The sequence below is a fragment of the Rhynchophorus ferrugineus genome, unplaced genomic scaffold (assembly GCF_030347505.1).
Source record: "Rhynchophorus ferrugineus isolate W39M unplaced genomic scaffold, kcgeb_rfMv2 rfM1, whole genome shotgun sequence".
NCBI classification, from domain to species: Eukaryota; Metazoa; Arthropoda; class Insecta; order Coleoptera; family Curculionidae; genus Rhynchophorus; species Rhynchophorus ferrugineus.
In genome coordinates this window covers 30,207,159-30,227,074 of record NW_027472580.1, presented here as the reverse complement: position 1 = coordinate 30,227,074, position 19,916 = coordinate 30,207,159, and the positions used below count along the sequence as shown (strand labels likewise).

At 31.7% G+C, this 19,916-nt stretch overlaps 1 protein-coding gene across 5 annotated transcripts in view; it reads left to right on the top strand.

The window, feature by feature from the left end:
• Window positions 1-19,916, top strand: part of LOC143206658 (uncharacterized) — a 185,304-nt gene that overhangs the window by 46,211 nt on the left and 119,177 nt on the right. For all 5 annotated transcript variants that reach the window (XR_013008491.1, XM_076419301.1, XM_076419300.1 and 2 more), the window contains exon 2: window positions 9,504-9,766. Coding sequence is in view for 2 of the 5 variants with exons in the window: in XM_076419301.1 (XP_076275416.1) it covers window positions 9,546-9,766 (221 nt within the window). In the remaining 3 variants the exon portion in view is untranslated. The remainder of the gene's footprint in view (window positions 1-9,503; window positions 9,767-19,916) is intronic.

The window sequence follows — 19,916 nt, the reverse complement described above, 5'->3', positions numbered from 1 at the left end:
GAAAAGCTGTGATTTTTTTAATTAATCTCCTAGAACATCAACAATCTGCCCTTATTGTTATATGATTATTATATGTTAACAAGTATTATTATATGATTTTAGCTATATAATATAACTTTTTCTAACATCTAGTAGATCACTTTAGTAAGTGATCTCTACTGTTCAACTTATAATTTAAATCTTATTCTAGAACTATTCTAACTTGTTTTAAAGTCTATCCTCACTTATTCTAAAAACTATTCTAGCTTATTCTAGAGATTATTAAATCTCACTCTATGTGTCTATTAATCAGTTCGTATGACAGTTTGCGTTTGCGTTTGGCGAGTGCATTGGGATGTACCAATAGTTTTTCAGAGTACTTCGCACTAACACTCCGAATCACACTCGTTATGGGTTCTATGGGGATATCGCGCTGAATCAGTTTGTTGGACACGTAATATGGGACATTAACGATGACTCCCAACGCTTTATTCTGGAACCTCTGGGGGATATCTATGTTGGATTTGCTGGTAGTACCTCACAGTTCAATACCATAGGTCCAAATGGGCCTAACTATAGACTTATACAGCAAAATCTTGTTATCTAATGATAATTTAGATTTACGCCAGTACAAACCCAAGCTGTTGTGCGTTTTTTAACTATATGTTTTTTCCATATCAAACGTCAATCGAAATGCATTCCCAGATATTTAACGTTGTCTGCTTGTGGAAGTTCGTGATTATTGAATTTTACTGAGTGACATGTTCTTCTTTAAATAGTTTTAAATTCCTTGAGTTTGTACCTTATTTATTAGCTCTTTCAGCTCTTTTGCGGCCTTGTTGAATTTTCTTTTGTTTTCTTCTGTTCTGATTTGTTGCCAGGTTTTTCGCAGTTTTCTCTTTTCGGCGATTTTTTGTTTAATTATAGATGAAATATAATTAAACTTTTGATATGTCGCGCTATTAGGTGTTGCGTACCATGTGGCCTCTTTTGAGAGGTAAATTTACAGATATTAAACTGTCTAATTTCTCTCTAAATAATGGCCAGTTAGTTTTGGTGTTATGTAAAAAAGGTGGTTTTGTTTTGTTGAGAATATTTGAGTTCACTGTTATTATAACTGGTGAGTGATCAGAAGATATATCGAAAAAAAAGTCTGTGGTATCGGGAATTTTATTTCTATCTGACGGCCAATATGTTGGCTCACCAATAGAGATATTCTGTAAGTTATGTGCCTTCATTGCTTTGACTAATTCTCTGCCTTTTGCTGTTATTAATTTAGAACCCCACATTACATGTTTCGTATTGTAGTCTCCTCCGGCAATGAATCTATTACCCAGCATGTTAAAGAAACTGTGGTATTATTCTGCCTTGTTGTTGTATTTAGGTGGACAATAGATAGCACTCATTGTTAATGGCCCGTGCACTTCTTCTACACTGGTAGCTTGTAAATATTCCTCGCTGAATTTCTCTCTTTCACAGCGTTTTATGTTTTCACGGATCATTGTAGATGTTTCTCCATGTGAAAAGATGTTATTGCGAAACATTATACAACAGGATCAAACGGTAATTTGCGAACGAGGTGGTGTAGTGGTCATAAAATCTGGACAGTTGATGGTTGGAAGACTGCGATATGGCCCGATGAATTATCGTTTACATTGTTTCCTATAAACAGTCATGTTTATATAAGGTGGGGCAAAATTCCCGCTACCATTTTGATTTGACACTGAGGAGGGGTAAAAATCTCGCTACCATTTTGATTGCGCGCCATCTGGGTTATGTGTCTAAATTTTATTATGGATAAATATTCTCCACAAGAATGAGCAGAAATAGTAACAATATTTATTCCAAATAATCGTTCCATTATTGCCACTCAGCGGAAATGGCGTCAAAAATATCCTAACCGTCCAGTGCCTCACAAAACCACAATATATTGTTTACATGGGAATTTTCGACAGTACGGTACGACAGCAGACAGGCCTCGTTCTGGAAGACAACAGACGTCTTGTATCGCTGAAAATGTAGCTCTGGTGCGCGATAGCGTTGCAGAGTCTCCAGAAACATTACTTCGGATACCTGGTTCCCATTGCACGCAATTTAAGACGAATTTTGAAAACTGATTTGAGAATGTTCCCATACAAAATTAATTTAGTCCAAAAATTACTACCGAGAGATCCTGATCAACGAGTTGAGTACAGCAAGGCAATCCTAAGGCTGTCTGGTGAAATTGAAGATTTTTCGTCTAAATTGATAATGAACGATGAAGCCCATTTTCTTCTCAGTGGCCACGTCAATAAACAGAACAGTCGGTTTTGGGAAACACAAAATCTCCAATTAATTCATGAAACATAATTACGTCGACTAAAAACAACTGTATCGTGTGGTATTCATGCTGGAAACATTATTGGTCCCTATATTTTTGAAAATGACCAGGGTGTTGCGGTTACTGTTACTGCTGAACGGTACCATAAACAGTAAATGAAAGAGCATGTGGACATGTACTTTCAGCAAGATGGCGTTTTTCCAGGAAGACTAATTTCGCGAAGTGGCGATTTAACATGGCCAGCCAGATCTCCGGATTTAACAACACCAGACTTTTTCTTATGGGGTTTTTAAATAAAAAGGTTATGTGAATACGCCCTAAACGATTCAACATCTTAAAAACAATATTCGTCACGAAATTGAAGAAATTCAGCCTCAGATGTTGCAGGATGTCATGAAAAAGAGCCGAAAATTCCATAGCGAATCGCGGTCGCCATGTAGCCGATATAATTTTTCAATTATAACGGAAATAAATAATGTAAAGACCAAATAAACGTTTTATGAAAAGCGAACTTACTTATATTTTCTTTGAGTTATAGGACATCAAAATGGTAGCAGGACTTTTGCCCCACGTTGTATAAAGCAACAGTTGGGCAAATCTTTAATATAACTAATTACATATAGAATTACTTCATATATAATTAGAAAAAAATAACGGTAAAAACAGAGTAATAATAAAAAATTATGCTGGCTTATTAAAATCTATTGGTGATATACGCATAAGTTAGTAATTTTAAGTTAAAAGAAAAAGAGTACCTACGCATGAGTTTAAACAGAAGACAAACAGAAGAACAAATTGTAGTAATGTTAAGTCGGGAAGCGGAGAAGGTAAACATCTCACGATTAAACATCCTCACACTCAGGTTCCTGTGTTATTGAAGTCTCAAATTTGCATGTTAAAGGGGAGGAAAGTAGAAGAATTTATAGAATTAAATATATGTAGTTATATTCAGAAGGATACATGAATTTTTTTTCTACTGATTATAATGAAGGGATACATATTTCATAAGGTTGATTTTAGTTCAATCATTTGGAGTACCATTCATACATAACTGAAATCGTATGATGAAATTTAATTTAATTAAAATTAAAATCATAGCAAGTTTTAGCTAACATTTTTAACACGATTACTATCGATGACAATTTGTTAAATTTTGGCGGAAGCCGTGTCACTATTGTCCACTGCCATTTTTGTTGATTCATCCGTTGTCAGTTTTAACAAAGGAACAAAAAGACATTTGGAAGCAACTTTAAAAATGATTAAAATAATTTTGTCGATCGTTTCACCACTACGATTGAAATTTGGATCTAATACAATCTTATATTAAAAATAAACTAGTAATGTCCAGTTTTTCGACACCGAAGTGTCATGATGAGAAATCGATGAAGAAGTATTAGCGTTAGTTTCTTGGAATGCAAAATAAATTTGTTATTAAAATAAATTTACCCTCTAAATAGAGTCCTGACCCTTCTTACACTTCAGAAGATTTATTTTTGTCACCAAACAAAGATATATTATTTAAAGGTTTTGCAGGTTTTTCAGCAAATTTCTCAAACTCAATGATGCTGAAAAATAGTCTTAATAAATATTATAATAATAATATAATAATAAATAATTAATAGCCTTAATAGAAATTAATTTTTTATTTACGTTTTCGGGGAGACGCTGTAAAGTCCATGAATTAATATAATCACTTGGTCGTGACATTCACTAGACATTGTTTCTTTTTTTTGTTGTTTGTTCTGATATTTCAGGTTCAGTACATTTTCAAATTATTCGAAAAAAGACAGACAAGCATGGCTATACTTTTACGATTTTCTTTTTGGGTTCCTATATTATTTTATTATGGTCTAGCGACCTTGAGGCATTTTACATCGGTCTACAAAATACCCAGAAATATAATCCCAGATGTTGAACACGAGCGGGGTGCCAGCAGCGCCCTTTAGAACCCGATAACGAATAACTGTCAATCCCGAGACGTTTATCTGGGATGTTATTGAAGGTTATTTCCATTGATTCAGTGCTCAACCCTCGTTTGGTTTAGACATGCCACCCTCGACTGCCCAAGCCTCGTCTCCAGGTAACACCACTGCCGTCCGTTTTATCTAATTGTATTTTTCAAATTTTTTTATATAACCAATAAATAACAATCGCATAATGTAAACACCACTGTTTAATTTCGTTTTACCTCCATTCACCGGGTAATATCAATTTACCCTAAAATGGTGACCCCGACATGATCTTTCGCAAAATTGGGTTTGGACTCGTGAATGGACGTGCAACATGGTGTATTTTATGTGGCCGTTATATTTTTTGTTTCAAAAATTTTCAATATTTTTAATTCGATTGGTTTTCGATTTTACCTTCAATATTCCTTTTCATTTTATTCCTATTCCTTTTCAAATTCCTTCAATATTACATTCATTCAAACATTTGTTTCTCATTAAATTTTATTTTAGTGTTGGCACAATGAAGTTTAAATTTCATTTCATTATTTCCAATTAATTTTTTTTAAAATTTTGTCAAAATTTTCTTTCACAATCTTTTGCACTCATAGATACTTTTACATCACTGCTTAATCATCAGCGGCCCGGTTAAACATTTTTTTCGGCGCTATGTTTAAATTATAATGTCTTCCTTCGCTCGCCGTCTCCGTCATAATGGCAGACATTTTGATTTGAAAGGCTTTGGGCAGCTTCGGTCGGATACCGTCGTTATTTATTTTTTCTGAATTACCGTAACGTATGTGACTACGGATTAGTCACAGAGCAGCTCCTGAAGCTAGGTACCGATTGCAGTCACCGTGGACTCGTCATGTCTTCGCCGAGGTACCAGAATTGCCAACGTCTCGTCGTCGAAGAAAATAAGCTACAACGTCGTCGAACAATCGATCCTACCACAGTGTCCAAAGCAACGATGAAGCAACGGTATCTGCAGGACCGAAAGATATCAACAGCCGTACCAGATCGCAACCGGGCCAACCACAACCGTTTCGATTTATCATATTTTTCAAAGCTCTTTTCATGCAGCACATTTTGTTTGGTATTTCTTTTTTTTTGTATTTGATGTTTTTTCATATATTTTTGTATTTTTGTTGCTTAAAATAATTTTATGTAAAATTCTGGCAGGGGAGTATCGTAGCGACCTTGAGGCATGTGGAATTTTACATCGTGGAATAACGGTCTACAAAATACCCAGAAATATAATCCGAGATGTTGAATACGGCCGGGGTGGCAGCAGCGCCAACTAGAACCCCGAGACGTTTATCCGGGATGTTATTGAAGGTTATTTCCATTGGTTCAGTGCTCAACCATCGTTTGGTTTAAACGTGCCATCATCGACTGCCCAAGCCTCGTCTCTAGGTAACACCGCTGCCATCCGTTTTATCTAATTGTATTTTTCACATTTTTTTTATATAGTAATTAAATAACAGTCACATAATATAAACACCACTGTTTCATTTCGTTTTACCTCCATTCACCCAGCCATATAAAATCTACCCTAAAATGGAGTTGATCAATATCCTGATGGTATAAAATAGTAATTTTACTACTACAAGCACATATTTAACATTTTAATGATATAAAACATCGTTTTTATATAATTTATATATATGGTTTTACACCTATTCCTATTATTTCGCACCTATGGCTTCGAAATACTTTTATTAACTTATAAGATGTTTTTCTTTCGATTTATGAGTTATAAATTAAATCAGTGTAATGTGGAACATCATCACAATATGCTATTGACAGAGCAAAATTTTAACCTCTTTCTATTTAGTAGTACTGCTTAAGTTAGAATACTGTTCCTAATTAATACCAATCTAATTCGAAATTTTAACCGATCTAATTTAAGTTGCCTTAAATATACGAGAATGCAGATGCAATTTGGAGTGAAACTTGTTCGTTGAGCTCATTTATCTTTAGCTGTTTTAAAACTTTACTTATTAAGATTACTTGTTTTTCGGATGTACAAAAAGTCACGGAACTTAAGGATTGCTATCTGCGAGAGAATCTAATAATTTAGGATAATGGTGTTAACTTAAGATATTTCAAGTGTCCTGGTGCATAAATCTGGTTCGGGACTGGTTTAACTTTGACGTTTTTGTTACTTTTATTTTATGATTTTTATCGTTATATTAATTTTCTTTGATGTTCTTCTGGTTTCGTAATCTTTTATTGATATTGCGCAATATTAGGAATGCCATTAATTTCAGGATTTTTAATATCCCACTTTCCATTTGGTTATTTTTTGATTATTGATAACTATTTAAAATAGAAACACATTTATTAGGTTATAAAGTAACTTTTAATTTTATATATATTAATATAGCAGTTTTTTGATAACTATTTCTCTCATCTCAGCATCTTAGCGGACTGGTGTTTTCCTTGAAAAATACTTCACATAATTGTATTTTTATATATAAATATATTTTTTATTGTTATTACATATTTTTCAATAAGAACATTAAAGTTAAATACCGAACTCAATATTTCATCTTCTAGGATATCTAAAATCAATAGTTAAGGCATTGATAGACATGTCATATTTATTAAAGAAAAATAATAGTTATTGGTGTTTTAATTTTTAATATCAACTTTGGCGAACATAAAACAATAATTATTCCTTTTAAATATTTATAAAGATACTGGGATAATTTAACGTTTTGTTTGTTAAGGGTTATTAAAGCCTCAATTTCCTTTTGTTGCCTTCATTCTTCGTTGAAAATTATACTAATTTTAAGGGTTGTGAATAATGTTCGTTTTGCAAAGGAAATACATTGGTTTAATTTAGATTTCCTGTAAATATACACTGTATTTTATTGTAATTTTGTATATATACTTAAAACAATATAATAAACTATTGTTATATGTACTATGTTATTATAAGTATACTATTGATCCAAATATTAAATTAAAAAGGTTTTCAAATTTGAATTGGTTCATGAATTTTACCCTCTAATTTTTCAAGACAATAAACTTTATTGCTTCGTTTCTAAACGAAAGGTACAAGAAAAGTTTATGAATATGATATATGGTGTAAGATTTTATTTGAATCTAAAGTTAAAAATAAACTGTTATAATTAAAAAGCCAACATAGTGAATTTTACTATAAGTACAATGAATCTTGATAAATATTTTTTAACTGCAAAGGCATTACATCTTCATAGCGGAGGTACAAGTTTTTGAAGCTTTTATTTGCTTCATTTATTAAATTGTCTTTTTCTAAATTTTTAACAAATTCATTAATAGTCTTGCTGCACTCAGACTTTATGTAATATTCACCTAACCTCATCCGCCGTAACTTATCTAGCCTCGTTGATAGTTCTTAATGTAATGTTTTGCCATTATCCTCGCCTATATCTTCTGTTTGATGATCTCTCGATGTTTTCTTTAATCATCTTAGGATTATTAGGTTTACTGTATTAAAATGATTCCGGCTTTGTGTTATCTGACTTTTATAATATTCTGTAATTCACCGTCACTTTCACCGGCTGAATGTACTCCTACTTTTAATCTCCTTTTAGTTCCCTTTTTGTGCTTCTTTTCTCGTGGACTTTCCATTGAGGCTATGGCTAGAAACTGGTGGACAGTATTTTTACTATGTCCGTAAGTCATTTTTAGTATGTCAGTAAGTTTTTCTCCTCTATGAGATCTATTCTAGCTGTTTTTAATATCTTATAATACAGCTGTGCTTTGCTAAATGATTGTTTATGTAATCACTAATAAAGTTTATGTTTATAGGGTTATTTTATTTAATATATAGACTTTCAAACTTTTTGATTTTTCTATTTGTTCAAGCTATATTATATAAGATATTATCATAAGGAAAACCTTATAAACCTTTATTTTTTCAACTACCTTTGTTCATCTCAATCCTCCATTAATGGATCTTTTTTTTCGCTCATTTTAAAAGGCGTTATTAGACCTTATATTTAGAAGCATAGGTGTCTTCCAATCTACCAGATATGTCGGTAATCATTTTATAGATTTTTCGTTTAATAAAAAACGTTATTTACAATGGATAGTTGAAATTTATTCAGAATATTGGTTATTTGATTTTATGCATTTTGTCCATATCTCAGGCAATTTATGGTTGCCATTCTATAAATTTCTTCTTCTTTGAACTAAACCATTCATCAAGCCATTTTTTAACTTCTTCGAAATTAACAAAGTTCTGCTCTGCAAGCGCGTCACCGATCGATGTGAAAGGGTGGTAGTCGGACGGAGCTGGGTCTAGTGGTTGCTATAAAATTCCCCATTCAAGTGATTTCAACATTGATTTTCTAAACTTTATTTGGTTTTGTTATGAGTCCGTAACGTTGCAAAATCGTTTTAGGCCTACCAGGATATTCTTAGATTTGAACGCTAAAATCATCACTATTGAATTGTTGAAATCACGCTTCGCATGTTCTTGTGGGTGGAGAATATTCACTACTAGTATACCAGCAAACGATGACTTTCAGCGGTTTTGTTCTTCTGATGAAATAAGAAAACTAATGCGTGATGAAAATGCACGTTTTCAATTACAAAAATATATAAATCTATAACGCTGTTAGTTTGGCGGAACGTAACTTATTGTATAGTTTTGACGTTAAGTTATTGTCAGAATAAAATTACATTAGTATTGGATCATAACATTACATACTTATGGCTAGTAAAATCTGTTACAAAAAAGCAAAGTAATTACCGACACATCTGGTAAATCAGATATTTTTTATCAAGCAGGATTTTAATAGTAACATTTTTAATTTTGCTTTTTATACACGGTTGCAAAATTGAGATATACCTTCATTAAATATTTTCCTGTCAGGTCAAGGTCAATTAAATTAATGTATAGAACGTGTAACGAATAAGTTGTGTCACTTTTCTCTATATATATTAAAAAATATAAATAAAATTTAGTAAGATCCTAGGTTATATATTTGAACTTTTAACCTTTAACTTTATTCAGCCATGCACAATATGTCTGGTCGCTGACCAGTAAAATATAAAGATGAGGGTTAACAGTTTGAGGAAAGAGTGGTGACCTAGGGTTGGAGGTCGATGGCCGTTACCCGTAGTTCCCTCTCAATTACACTGTTAAGTCCAGTTGTCGGAGTCCCCTCTAAATCTAAAATTGTTAGTGTTTTTTTAAAGATAGAACGAAACGACAGTTTTATTGGTGATGTCCGAGCTCACGAGCTGATTTATTGTTACAGTTGTACACGCGGTAGAGGATCGTCGGAATCGGGACAATCGGGATGTTGTTCCAGACATCTATTTCGGGTGACGCCAGGCGAACGTCCACGGATCGACCGATCGACGTCGGCGGCAAGTGTGCCACCGCCACCGCCGACGCTAAAGTTCAACAGCAGCCGCAACAACAGCAGGAGTGCAGCAGAGCACTTCACATACTCGACAGTGCGCCCGCACCTGGATGGACTGTACACGTCACTCCGGAAGGCCGACTGTTTTATTGCAAGTAAGTTGAGCGAAATGATAAAACTCTACGCGATAACGTGTAGAGTCCATCCATTTTAGCTTCGATATATAACAAAATTCTCATATAAATAAAATGATGAAACAAAAATGTTTAAATATAATTCATTTTAACATTATAGTACTTCTAATGGATATATTATCGAAGGACTTAGTTAGGTAGGTTAGAGTTATTTAATTACATTTACAATGTAATCTTTTCTAAACCACCTATGGTATCCTCTGAAGGCTTAATCCACCTAATTATTAATTATACATCCAAGTAATGTATTTTATTTTCATCGGAGAACATATTTACCTTTTTATGTTTAGTTCTTGTTTTATTGTTGTTTTCTTGTCTAAATATTCATAGACTATTCTGTTAGTACCAGTGTACATTTTGCTTCATAAATTTGGATCCAATGTATTCTCCCTATCGTACATTGTTACCAAATGCTCATATATATTTTGAACAATTACACACATATTTATTTACATACATCTTCCACACTGTAAAGTACGATTTTCCACAGTTATCGTACATTAATTATATACTCACCTTTAGTTGTTTAGTCATATCCAGAAAGTTTCATTCACACACTGTCACATTCTGAGCCAGTATTCAAGTCAATAACTGAGCTGCTAATTTCAAATCTAACTTTAGTTTACAATTCCACCAATTCTTCTGTGTATATGATGGAGTTCGTTCAAACTGAAGGTTGCAGACGATCTTTTCTACATATTCAAACGTTTCTTGCCTGTATATCTTTCTTCAGCTGCACATTTACTGTAATATTTATTTGCCACATTCCATAACAACTCGATTTGATTGAATATGCAGTGATAGAAAAGAAGACGTTATACTCAGAGCCATATTATTCAGCCCTCTGATCTACCATGTATCACTTATTAGGTCTTTTTCTAAAAAATAAATTACAGAAAACACAATTAAACATTTCATTTATATTTACCAAGTGACAATTTCAAAACTTAATTTATGTTTTGCAAGCCAATCCTTAATTACAACCCTTGCTGACTCCTTATTAGGATCTTTTTGTTGGATTCTTGTTTCTAGCATATAAATATTGTAATTTACAAATTCTAATCAAAGTTTTTGTTTTCTTTACACTCTTTTTATTAGCGTCTCGTCAAGAGTGGTCTAATGTTTCATTTTAAAATACCTGAACAAAAATTGAAATAACAAATCTCCCTTAATTTTGTTATATGCTTTTAAAAAATTTATTCTTTTAAAAGCAATGTCTGAAAATTGCATTGGATCTCGTCGTGGGTTATCTTTATACTATTTAAATCCTATATTTCGTAACATTGTTTGAAGTGATGACTTGTCCCTCAAAGAGCTGCATATACCTAAGTTTTCTATGGATACTTTCCAAACTAACAGTTTCCTTTGAAATAATTGTCTTAAATTATGTTTGTATTGAAAAAACTACTCACCGTTTTTATACATTTCATATATTTAATCTTGAATAGAACTAATGTCAAGGTTAGTTTGAAATATTTTAGTTATAGTGCCCACACTAATATTCAGTTCAGCTGTAATACAATAAAATTATTTCTAACAAAAACCCCCACGGCTTTATATTTAATAGCATCAATTCTTACATCTCTAACGCTTTTTACCGGTTAAGAATGGGCCCCCATTACCTCATTCCTGGTTGAAGTTATTGATTAGAGACATAATCTGTTTCTGACTGAATATTTATTTGGCCTCGGTATTTTCAACCAGAGTAATCAAAGATATTATGCAGCCAATCGAAATTTATCGAAACAAGCAAAGCGCCAAAACAACGTGTATCTGTTTATAACCTCTTTTTATCACTAATATTTTGAGTAACTGCTACTTTGGATCGACTATATATACCAGTTATCTTTATTTGTATTCACGATGGGCAGTAATGCATATCTGTTGGTCACTTTCTACTACTGTTTCATTTTTACGTCGAGAATTTCAACTGGGGGCTAAGCAATTAAATTGCACTCAACCTACTGTAAATCAATTTCTAAAATACTTGATAAGATATGCACGTTGACATTTAAATAAGTTACACAATTTGTATCGTAATTATTAAGTACCAAGGAATCACCTTCCGATAATCAACTATGTTATAGTTTATAATAATTCTCGGCAATTTTTGAAATTACACCTATTTTTTTTTATTGTTAAGTTAACAACATTAAGTTATTACTACTTTTCATTTGTACTTGGATTAATTCACAAGCAAGACGAGTGCGACGAAATACATCAATATGTATTCCTCAATTATAAAATTATAATAACTTATAGCTATAGTTTACACTGAATGTATACACTTTATATAAGTTCGTATGGTTTCGTTCGCTTCAATCTCCCGACATCCTGCGCGCTGTCGAACAGTTGTATTGCTTCCACGTTAGTATGATTTAGTAATCTTCTTTCGTGTTTCAAGGCGAAATTTTGGATAACTTCGCAAATCTATTTGATTTCCAGTGCGTCGTTCTTCGTTGGTTACGTAGCGATAGGCATTGGTAATCAATCGGAGAACCTTGTTTTGACAGCGTTGTATGACTAGTTGATTTGAATTTTTAGTGCGACTCAATATTTGCACCCCAGGTCCAAATTGGCTTTATAATTGTCTTATAGATCAACCTGTTTGATTTTAGATCAAGTTGAGAGTATCTTCCGACTAACTAGTATAGTTGTTTTATTTTGGTTCTAATGTGTTTTGTTTTTTGTCTAACCAAAATTGTGATTGATTGTTTCCAAATTAATCTACCGTCAAGATGGATTCCAAGGTATTTAGCTGATTCTGCTTGAGGAATCTGGCATCCATTGAGTGATATAATTAAGTTTTTATTATTTCGCCTCAATGCAAAATTAACGTGGACAGATTTGGAGCTATTAAGTTGAATTTTCCAATCTTTCATCCATTTGTAGATTTTGTTGACTGCCACTTGTACTTTTTCCATTGCCATTGGCAGAGATATGTCGTTTACCATAATAATTGTGTCGTCAGCAAAGGTTCCAAGTAGTGTTTCTTTTGTTGTTGGAATGTCAGCATTGTAGAGCAGATATAGGAGAGGTTCTAAGATGCTACCTTGTGAAACTCCAGCCGAAATAGTTTTAAATATCGAGAACGCCATTTCGTGCGATACTCTAAATTTTCTTCCGAAAAGATATGACTCCAGCAATTGACAATAGTTACGTGGTAACAATTGGCTCATCTTACAGATTAATCCCAAATGCCAAACCCAATCAAAAGCTTGTGAGATATGCAGGAATATTGCAGGGCAGTATTTCTTTTCCTCAAACGCTTTTTCAATAGCCGCAGTTACTCTGTGCACTTGATCGATTGTTGAATGGTGATTTCGAAAACCAAACCGGATATCTCGTATTATTACAAAATTTTTAATACGTTTAAATGTTAGTTTCTCAAATAGCTTTGATATTGCAGGTAGTAGCGAAATAGACCTGTAAGGTTCGACTTGTTCTGCAGGTTTGTCAGGTTTTTTGAGCATAATTATTTGTGCCACCGTAAAGCATTCCGGAACATGCTTCAGTCTTAAACGGGTTATAAGTATATATGTCACCATGATGATTACTTTTCGTGGCAGTTCTTTCAATAATCCAGGTGAAATGTCATTTATACGAGGTGCCTTTTTAGGATTGAGGTTATCAATTTCAGTGGCAACTTCCAATGGAGAAATTAGATTTAGATCTACATCGGGTTGATAAACAGGAGATGCATCCATGGTAGATTCTATATCATTAGGTTGAAATATGCTAAGCATTGTGCGAGGAATTCAGCTTTTTCATCGTTGCATTCGAAACCATTCATTTCGATCATTTTTAATTGGCGGAAATTATACCTGTAAAAACCTTTTCTTTTTCAATCATCAATATAGTTCTCTTCAAGACCGAGGGCTGTGAATTAGTTTTTGTCTATTTTATTTGCAAATTTAAGGTTTAATTATAAAAAAACTGGGTAAATTCTTGTCTTACATTTTGAATACGGACTGAAAACCCATGATCAAATTTTTAAGCTCTATCCGAACTGAAAATCTGATATTTCTATAAGTGGTTTAATACGTTTTAACAGCAGTTTCTTGGAAGCGAAATAGTCAATGAAGTCGTCAATGCCGGTTTCTCAGGTTGCTTAAACATAATTATTCGAACAACCTTAAGAAATTCCGGAACATGCTTCAGTCTCAAATTGGCCAGGAGCCTTTTTAGAATTGAGATTGTTGTCAATTTCTGTGGCAACTTCCATTGGAGAAATTACATTTTCAGCTACATCGGGTTGATGAGCAGGATTTATATATATTGTTGATTCAATATCATTTGGTTGGAATACGTTAGCTAAACGTTCTGCGAATCATTCAGCTTTTTTCCTTCATTCACCCATTAATTTTGATAACTTTTAATAGGTGGTACTCTAATAATTGATCTTTTAAATCTCCGAGTTGCTTTCCATAGCTAGTAATCTTTCTTTTCCTCCGGGCTTAATACACTTACATATTTTTCGAAGCAACTCTTCTTTTGATTTGTCTGATTACTAATTCCAATAAATATTATTTTGTCTACATCTGCATTTCTGGTTCTGTGCCATACTCTTCTAGCTTTTCATTTTTCTTTTATCAATTCCTTAATCCCAAGGGCTTAATTTACCTAATATTCTCTCTTATTATAGGGGTAGCTTCTTTTGCAACATACCCAATTTATTCAATTATATTTCGGATGTTTTGTAATAATACCACTATAACTTCTATAATAATTATCTGTAATATTCGAGTTTATATTTTCAACAAGAATAATTATATATATAATATATATAATACATACATTTTATTTTTTTATTATGCCATTTTTAGGAATTTCAGAGATTACTCCTCTGTCGTCTCATTCATTTAAGAACGAAGTCATACAAGTATATTTTGTCTGGAGGAATAAGAGGATTAAATACATGAACCGTAATCTTACCTTGCAATGGAAACTGCATATGAAAGTGTTTAGATCAATAACATATGTTAGTTATATATTATATTACCGATAATAATAACATCTAGTTTTTAATTATAATTTTGAGGATTGTGAATTACATTTGACCGTTTTCTTTTTTATATTTTATTGCAGCAATATCAGTAATTTTTTCCTTCCCTCTCAGCAGGATATCGGATTATTAATTCAGGGAAAACTACTGATGCTACCATAAACTGCAACAAGAAAAATATCTGAGTTAAGTCCATTATAGGAAATGCAACTATACTTATACTATAGCTTCAGTAGTCTGAAAGATTGGGAAAGTTTTAGGTGTTGGTAGACATTATTTTACCAGGTCTTCCTGATAATCATTTCTTCAGTGATTGAAGTTCAGATTTTTACGAAGATGTTTGAAAATGAGTTAACTCTTAGATAGTCTCAAAATACGAGTAGTTTTTTCGACGTGTGATTAAACTGTAGCTATAAAGAGAGGAAAATTGAAATGATGAAAGGTTTCTCAAAAGTAATTCACAGTCCAAATATATTGTTAAATAAAACGTAAACATAATTAGAACAAAACAGCCAAATACCACTGGAAAGTTTAAATTAAACCCTTGTCTTTCACTTGCCGAGAGATCATTATTCAGAACCCTTCAAATTAGTATAATTTTCAACGAAGAATGAAAATAGGAAATTAGAATTGAAACATTAATAATTCCTGAGAACAAAAACGTTAAATCATCCGAGCATTTTGCGAATAATTAGAAGTAATAATTATTGTTTTGTGTTCCCTAAGCTTTAATATCACCCGGAATAAATATAAATACCGTATTATTTCATTTTACGTTTCCCTGGAAAAACATTGTTTTTTTTTAATCTACATATTTTCAACAGAAAAGGTGAGACGTGTATCCCTGAATATTAATCACATGTCGTTGCGCCAAACGTCATTCGAAAGAATATATTTCAGAGTGACGATATTGAAGGAAATATGTTGAAATTGAAATCATTTAATTTATAGGTAAACCTAATTTTTATATATAATATAAATCTTTGTTTACATGCAATACTCAAAAAAAACATACTAGTAATTATGAATTCTTTCCACTGGATCAATCTGTCAACAGGTACTATTGTTTCAAATTCATGCCTTGTATACATCTCTTGATGACGAAAAAATCCTTAAGATATTTGGATTTTACGCTACCCTAAATTTAAATTTCTCCAATAGTAAGGCTTGAACTTGATTGAGGAAATATATTTTGACTGAATTGATGAAATTGTTTTTCAGAAATTGAACTCAACGATTATTTCAAATACAAGATGTTGGTATATAGACAATCCAAAGTTGGTGTGAATTTTATTTTATTTTAACGTGATAGTATATCTAATGCATATATATTGTATTATGTGTTTCCTTGTTAGATCATTTTGATATCACTGTATTTTTTATTTCCATTCTTGATAAAATCTGAATTCTCTCTAATGCATTTGTCATATCTGCAAAACAATTGGTATTTTTTCTCTCCTCGCACATTTTAACCAAATACTCATATATATTCTGAACAATTACACACATGTCTAATGGACCTACAACTATCGTGTATTAATTATATTCACACCTTTAGTTTCCACTATCATCACCCTGTCTTGGAAATAATCCGCATTGCATCATAATCCCATATTCACACATTTTCATTCAAATACATAACTAAGGTGTTAATTTCCAATCTATCTAATATATGTTCACAAGTACAGCATTTATCCATTTCTTCTTCAATGTGTTTGATAGACGTCATACAAACCGCAGGTGCTATTAACCTTTCTTGTTTCTTGTATGAAGCATAATATATCTATATCTATATAATCAATTATCTATCAATCAACTATGACATAAAGTATCGCTTAAAAGTTTGGAAACAGTCTATTTTTAGTTGTCATTAAATTATACTGCAATACATCCTTAAATAAACATGTTGGTATTGGATTTTATTATTCTCATGGCCGTACTTATAACAATAGTAATCAACAAAATCTTCTGAAGTTCCCCTTATTTTGAACAAATACTAGCATACGTATTTTATGACCACAAAGGTTACTACACCGACAATTGTAGATTTCCTAGAGAATATGGGTTTAAAATTACAAAAACGATTAGTTTACTACACATTTTAAAAACAATTGTTTTTAATTTAGTTTCAAAAACTATCACTTTAGAGTTTAGGGAGCGGTTGCTCTTAGTTTAGATTTCAGTGTACTTTGTGACATTGTTTGACAACGTTTCAAAACATCATAAAATGTTAAAGATGAAACAAAATCTCTTGAACACCGCAGTGCTATGTCTACTTTGAGGTAGGAAGGATATTCTGTGCGCCAAATTTCCGTAAAGGTCATTATTTATGAAATGGTGATTATTATAGAAATCTGGACGTCCCAAATCTACAATAAAGCAGGAATATAAGTTTGTTGTAATGTTATTGAAGCAAAATCTATGTTAAAGTTTGCATTGCACCATAAATTATCGCTACTTTAAATTAAACATGCTTCAACTACAACTGTAAAGGTGTGGGCCTGTGAGGATGCAGCCAAAAAATGAGACTAACTGGAACTCATAAGTTATTTAACTTGGAGTGGAATAAAACACAAAAACTGGAAAAACTTCCTATGAATAGATGAGTCCGAATTTCAAATTTTTGGTTCTAATAGATGCGTTTTAGCGACGATCAAAACCTGAACGGGCTTCAGAAGCGCGCACTGGGCATACTATTAGGCATGGTGGTGGTAACGTTCAATAAGGCAATGACATTAAACGTTTGTCAAAATTATGTAATAATTTTGAAAAAAATAATAATGAAATGGCTATGACTAGCTAAGCCTGAACACTGAACTCCGAATATTTAAATGAGGTTGCCATATTGACGATGCTAAAATTTAACAAAAAATGTGTTTTTGTGCAATTTTTTATACTAAATATATTTGATTAACTTTAACTAAATGATCTAAAGTTTGATTAAGATTTGAGTGTAATAAATTACAGTTGTTTTATTGTCGTTTTTTGTTTTTCAATTACTTTGTTTTCAAACTTTTGAACCGTAATGGCAGAGATCGATAGCTGGATAAAATTTACAAAATATTTTAATAGGAAAATTATACAAATAGAACATCCAAAACATAAACAGCTTTGGTAGTAACAAGCCCGCCCGTCAGATTAAAATTGATGGAAAACTGAATCCGTTTTTGGGCAAAAATTTTGTTCTTCAATAAGGTAATGACATTAAACGTTTGTCAAAATTATGTAATAATTTTGAAAAAAAATAATAATGAAATAGCTATGACTAGCGAAGCCTGAACACTGAACTTCGAATATTTAAATGAGGTTGCCATATTGACGATGCTAAAATTTAACAAAAAATGTGTTTTTGTGCAATTTTTTATACTAAATATATTTGATTAACTTTAACGAAATGATCTAAAGTTTGATTAAGATTTGAGTGTAATAAATTACAGTTGTTTTATTGTCGTTTTTGTTTTTCAATTGCTTTGTTTTCAAACTTTTGAACCGTAATGGCAGAGATCGATAGCTGGATAAAATTTACAAAATATTTTAATAGGAAAATTATACAAATAGAACATCCAAAACATAAACAGCTTTGGTAGTAACAAGCCCGCCCGTCAGATTAAAATTGATGGAAAACTGAATCCGTTTTTGGGCAAAAATTTTGTTCTTCAATAAGGTAATGACATCAAACGTTTGTCAAAATTATGTAATAATTTTGAAAAAAATAATAATGAAATGGCTATGACTAGCTAAGCCTGAACATTGAACTCCGAATATTTAAATGAGGTTGCCATATTGACGATGCTAAAATTTAACAAAAAATGTGTTTTTGTGCAATTTTTTATACAAAATACATTTGATTAACTTTAACTAAATGATCTAAAGTTTGATTAAGATTTGAGTGTAATAAATTACAGTTGTTTTATTGTCGTTTTTTGTTTTTCAATTACTTTGTTTTCAAACTTTTGAACCGTAATGGCAGAGATCGATAGCTGGATAAAATTTACAAAATATTTTAATAGGAAAATTATACAAATAGAACATCCAAAACATAAACAGCTTTGTTAGTAACAAGCCCGCCCGTCAGATTAAAATTGATGGAAAACTGAATCCGTTTTTGGGCAAAAGTTTTGTTCTTCAATAAGGTAATGACATTAAACGTTTGTCAAAATTATGTAATAATTTTGAAAAAAATAATAATGAAATGGCTATGACTAGCGAAGCCTGAACACTGAACTTCGAATATTTAAATGAGGTTGCCATATTGACGATGCTAAAATTTAACAAAAAATGTGTTTTTGTGCACTTTTTTATACTAAATATATTTGATTAACTTTAACTAAATGATCTAAAGTTTGATTAAGATTTGAGTGTAATAAATTACAGTTTATATGTTTTATTGTCGTTTTTGTTTTTCAATTACTTTGTTTTCAAACTTTTGAACCATAGTGCAGAGATCGATAGCTGGATAAAATTTACAGAATATTTTAATAGGAAAATAATACAAATAGAACATCCAAAACATAAACAAAAGGATGTAATTTCATTCTTCAATTTCTGAAACAAAAATTACATTTCAAATTAAATTTGAAAAATAACGTTACAAAAACTAAAAATGTATTTCACAACATCCGATTAGTTTTGGTACAAATAATGTACGGGTTATCTAAGCAAAATATTTTTAAAAGAGAGATTTCCGTTCATTCATAATTGAATTTTTATTAAAATTAGGGTTACAACCTTTAACAGTACATTTAACATATTCGGGGAATATTAATCATGATGACTCCTTTATGAATGTCACTGCAGACGCCGTTGAATTAGATGTAAAATGACGCATTCCAAGTTTATAGTCAACTTTTTCTCGTTAACATTTTCAGGCTTTTATAAAATTTTATACAAATCGTTAAAAAGAGAATTAATTGTTTATTGACAGTAATAGTTGTTGTTATTATGATGATGTAGCCTATTTAGCAAATATTGAAAAATAATTTTAGTTAAATAAATTAAATTATTCATTTAGAATATACAATGAATGAGAATATTTTTCCTTTTCTCTCCATAGATTATAGTGTTACTTATTTGCTCTAAGATATGTTTACTATTAATTGTAATAAT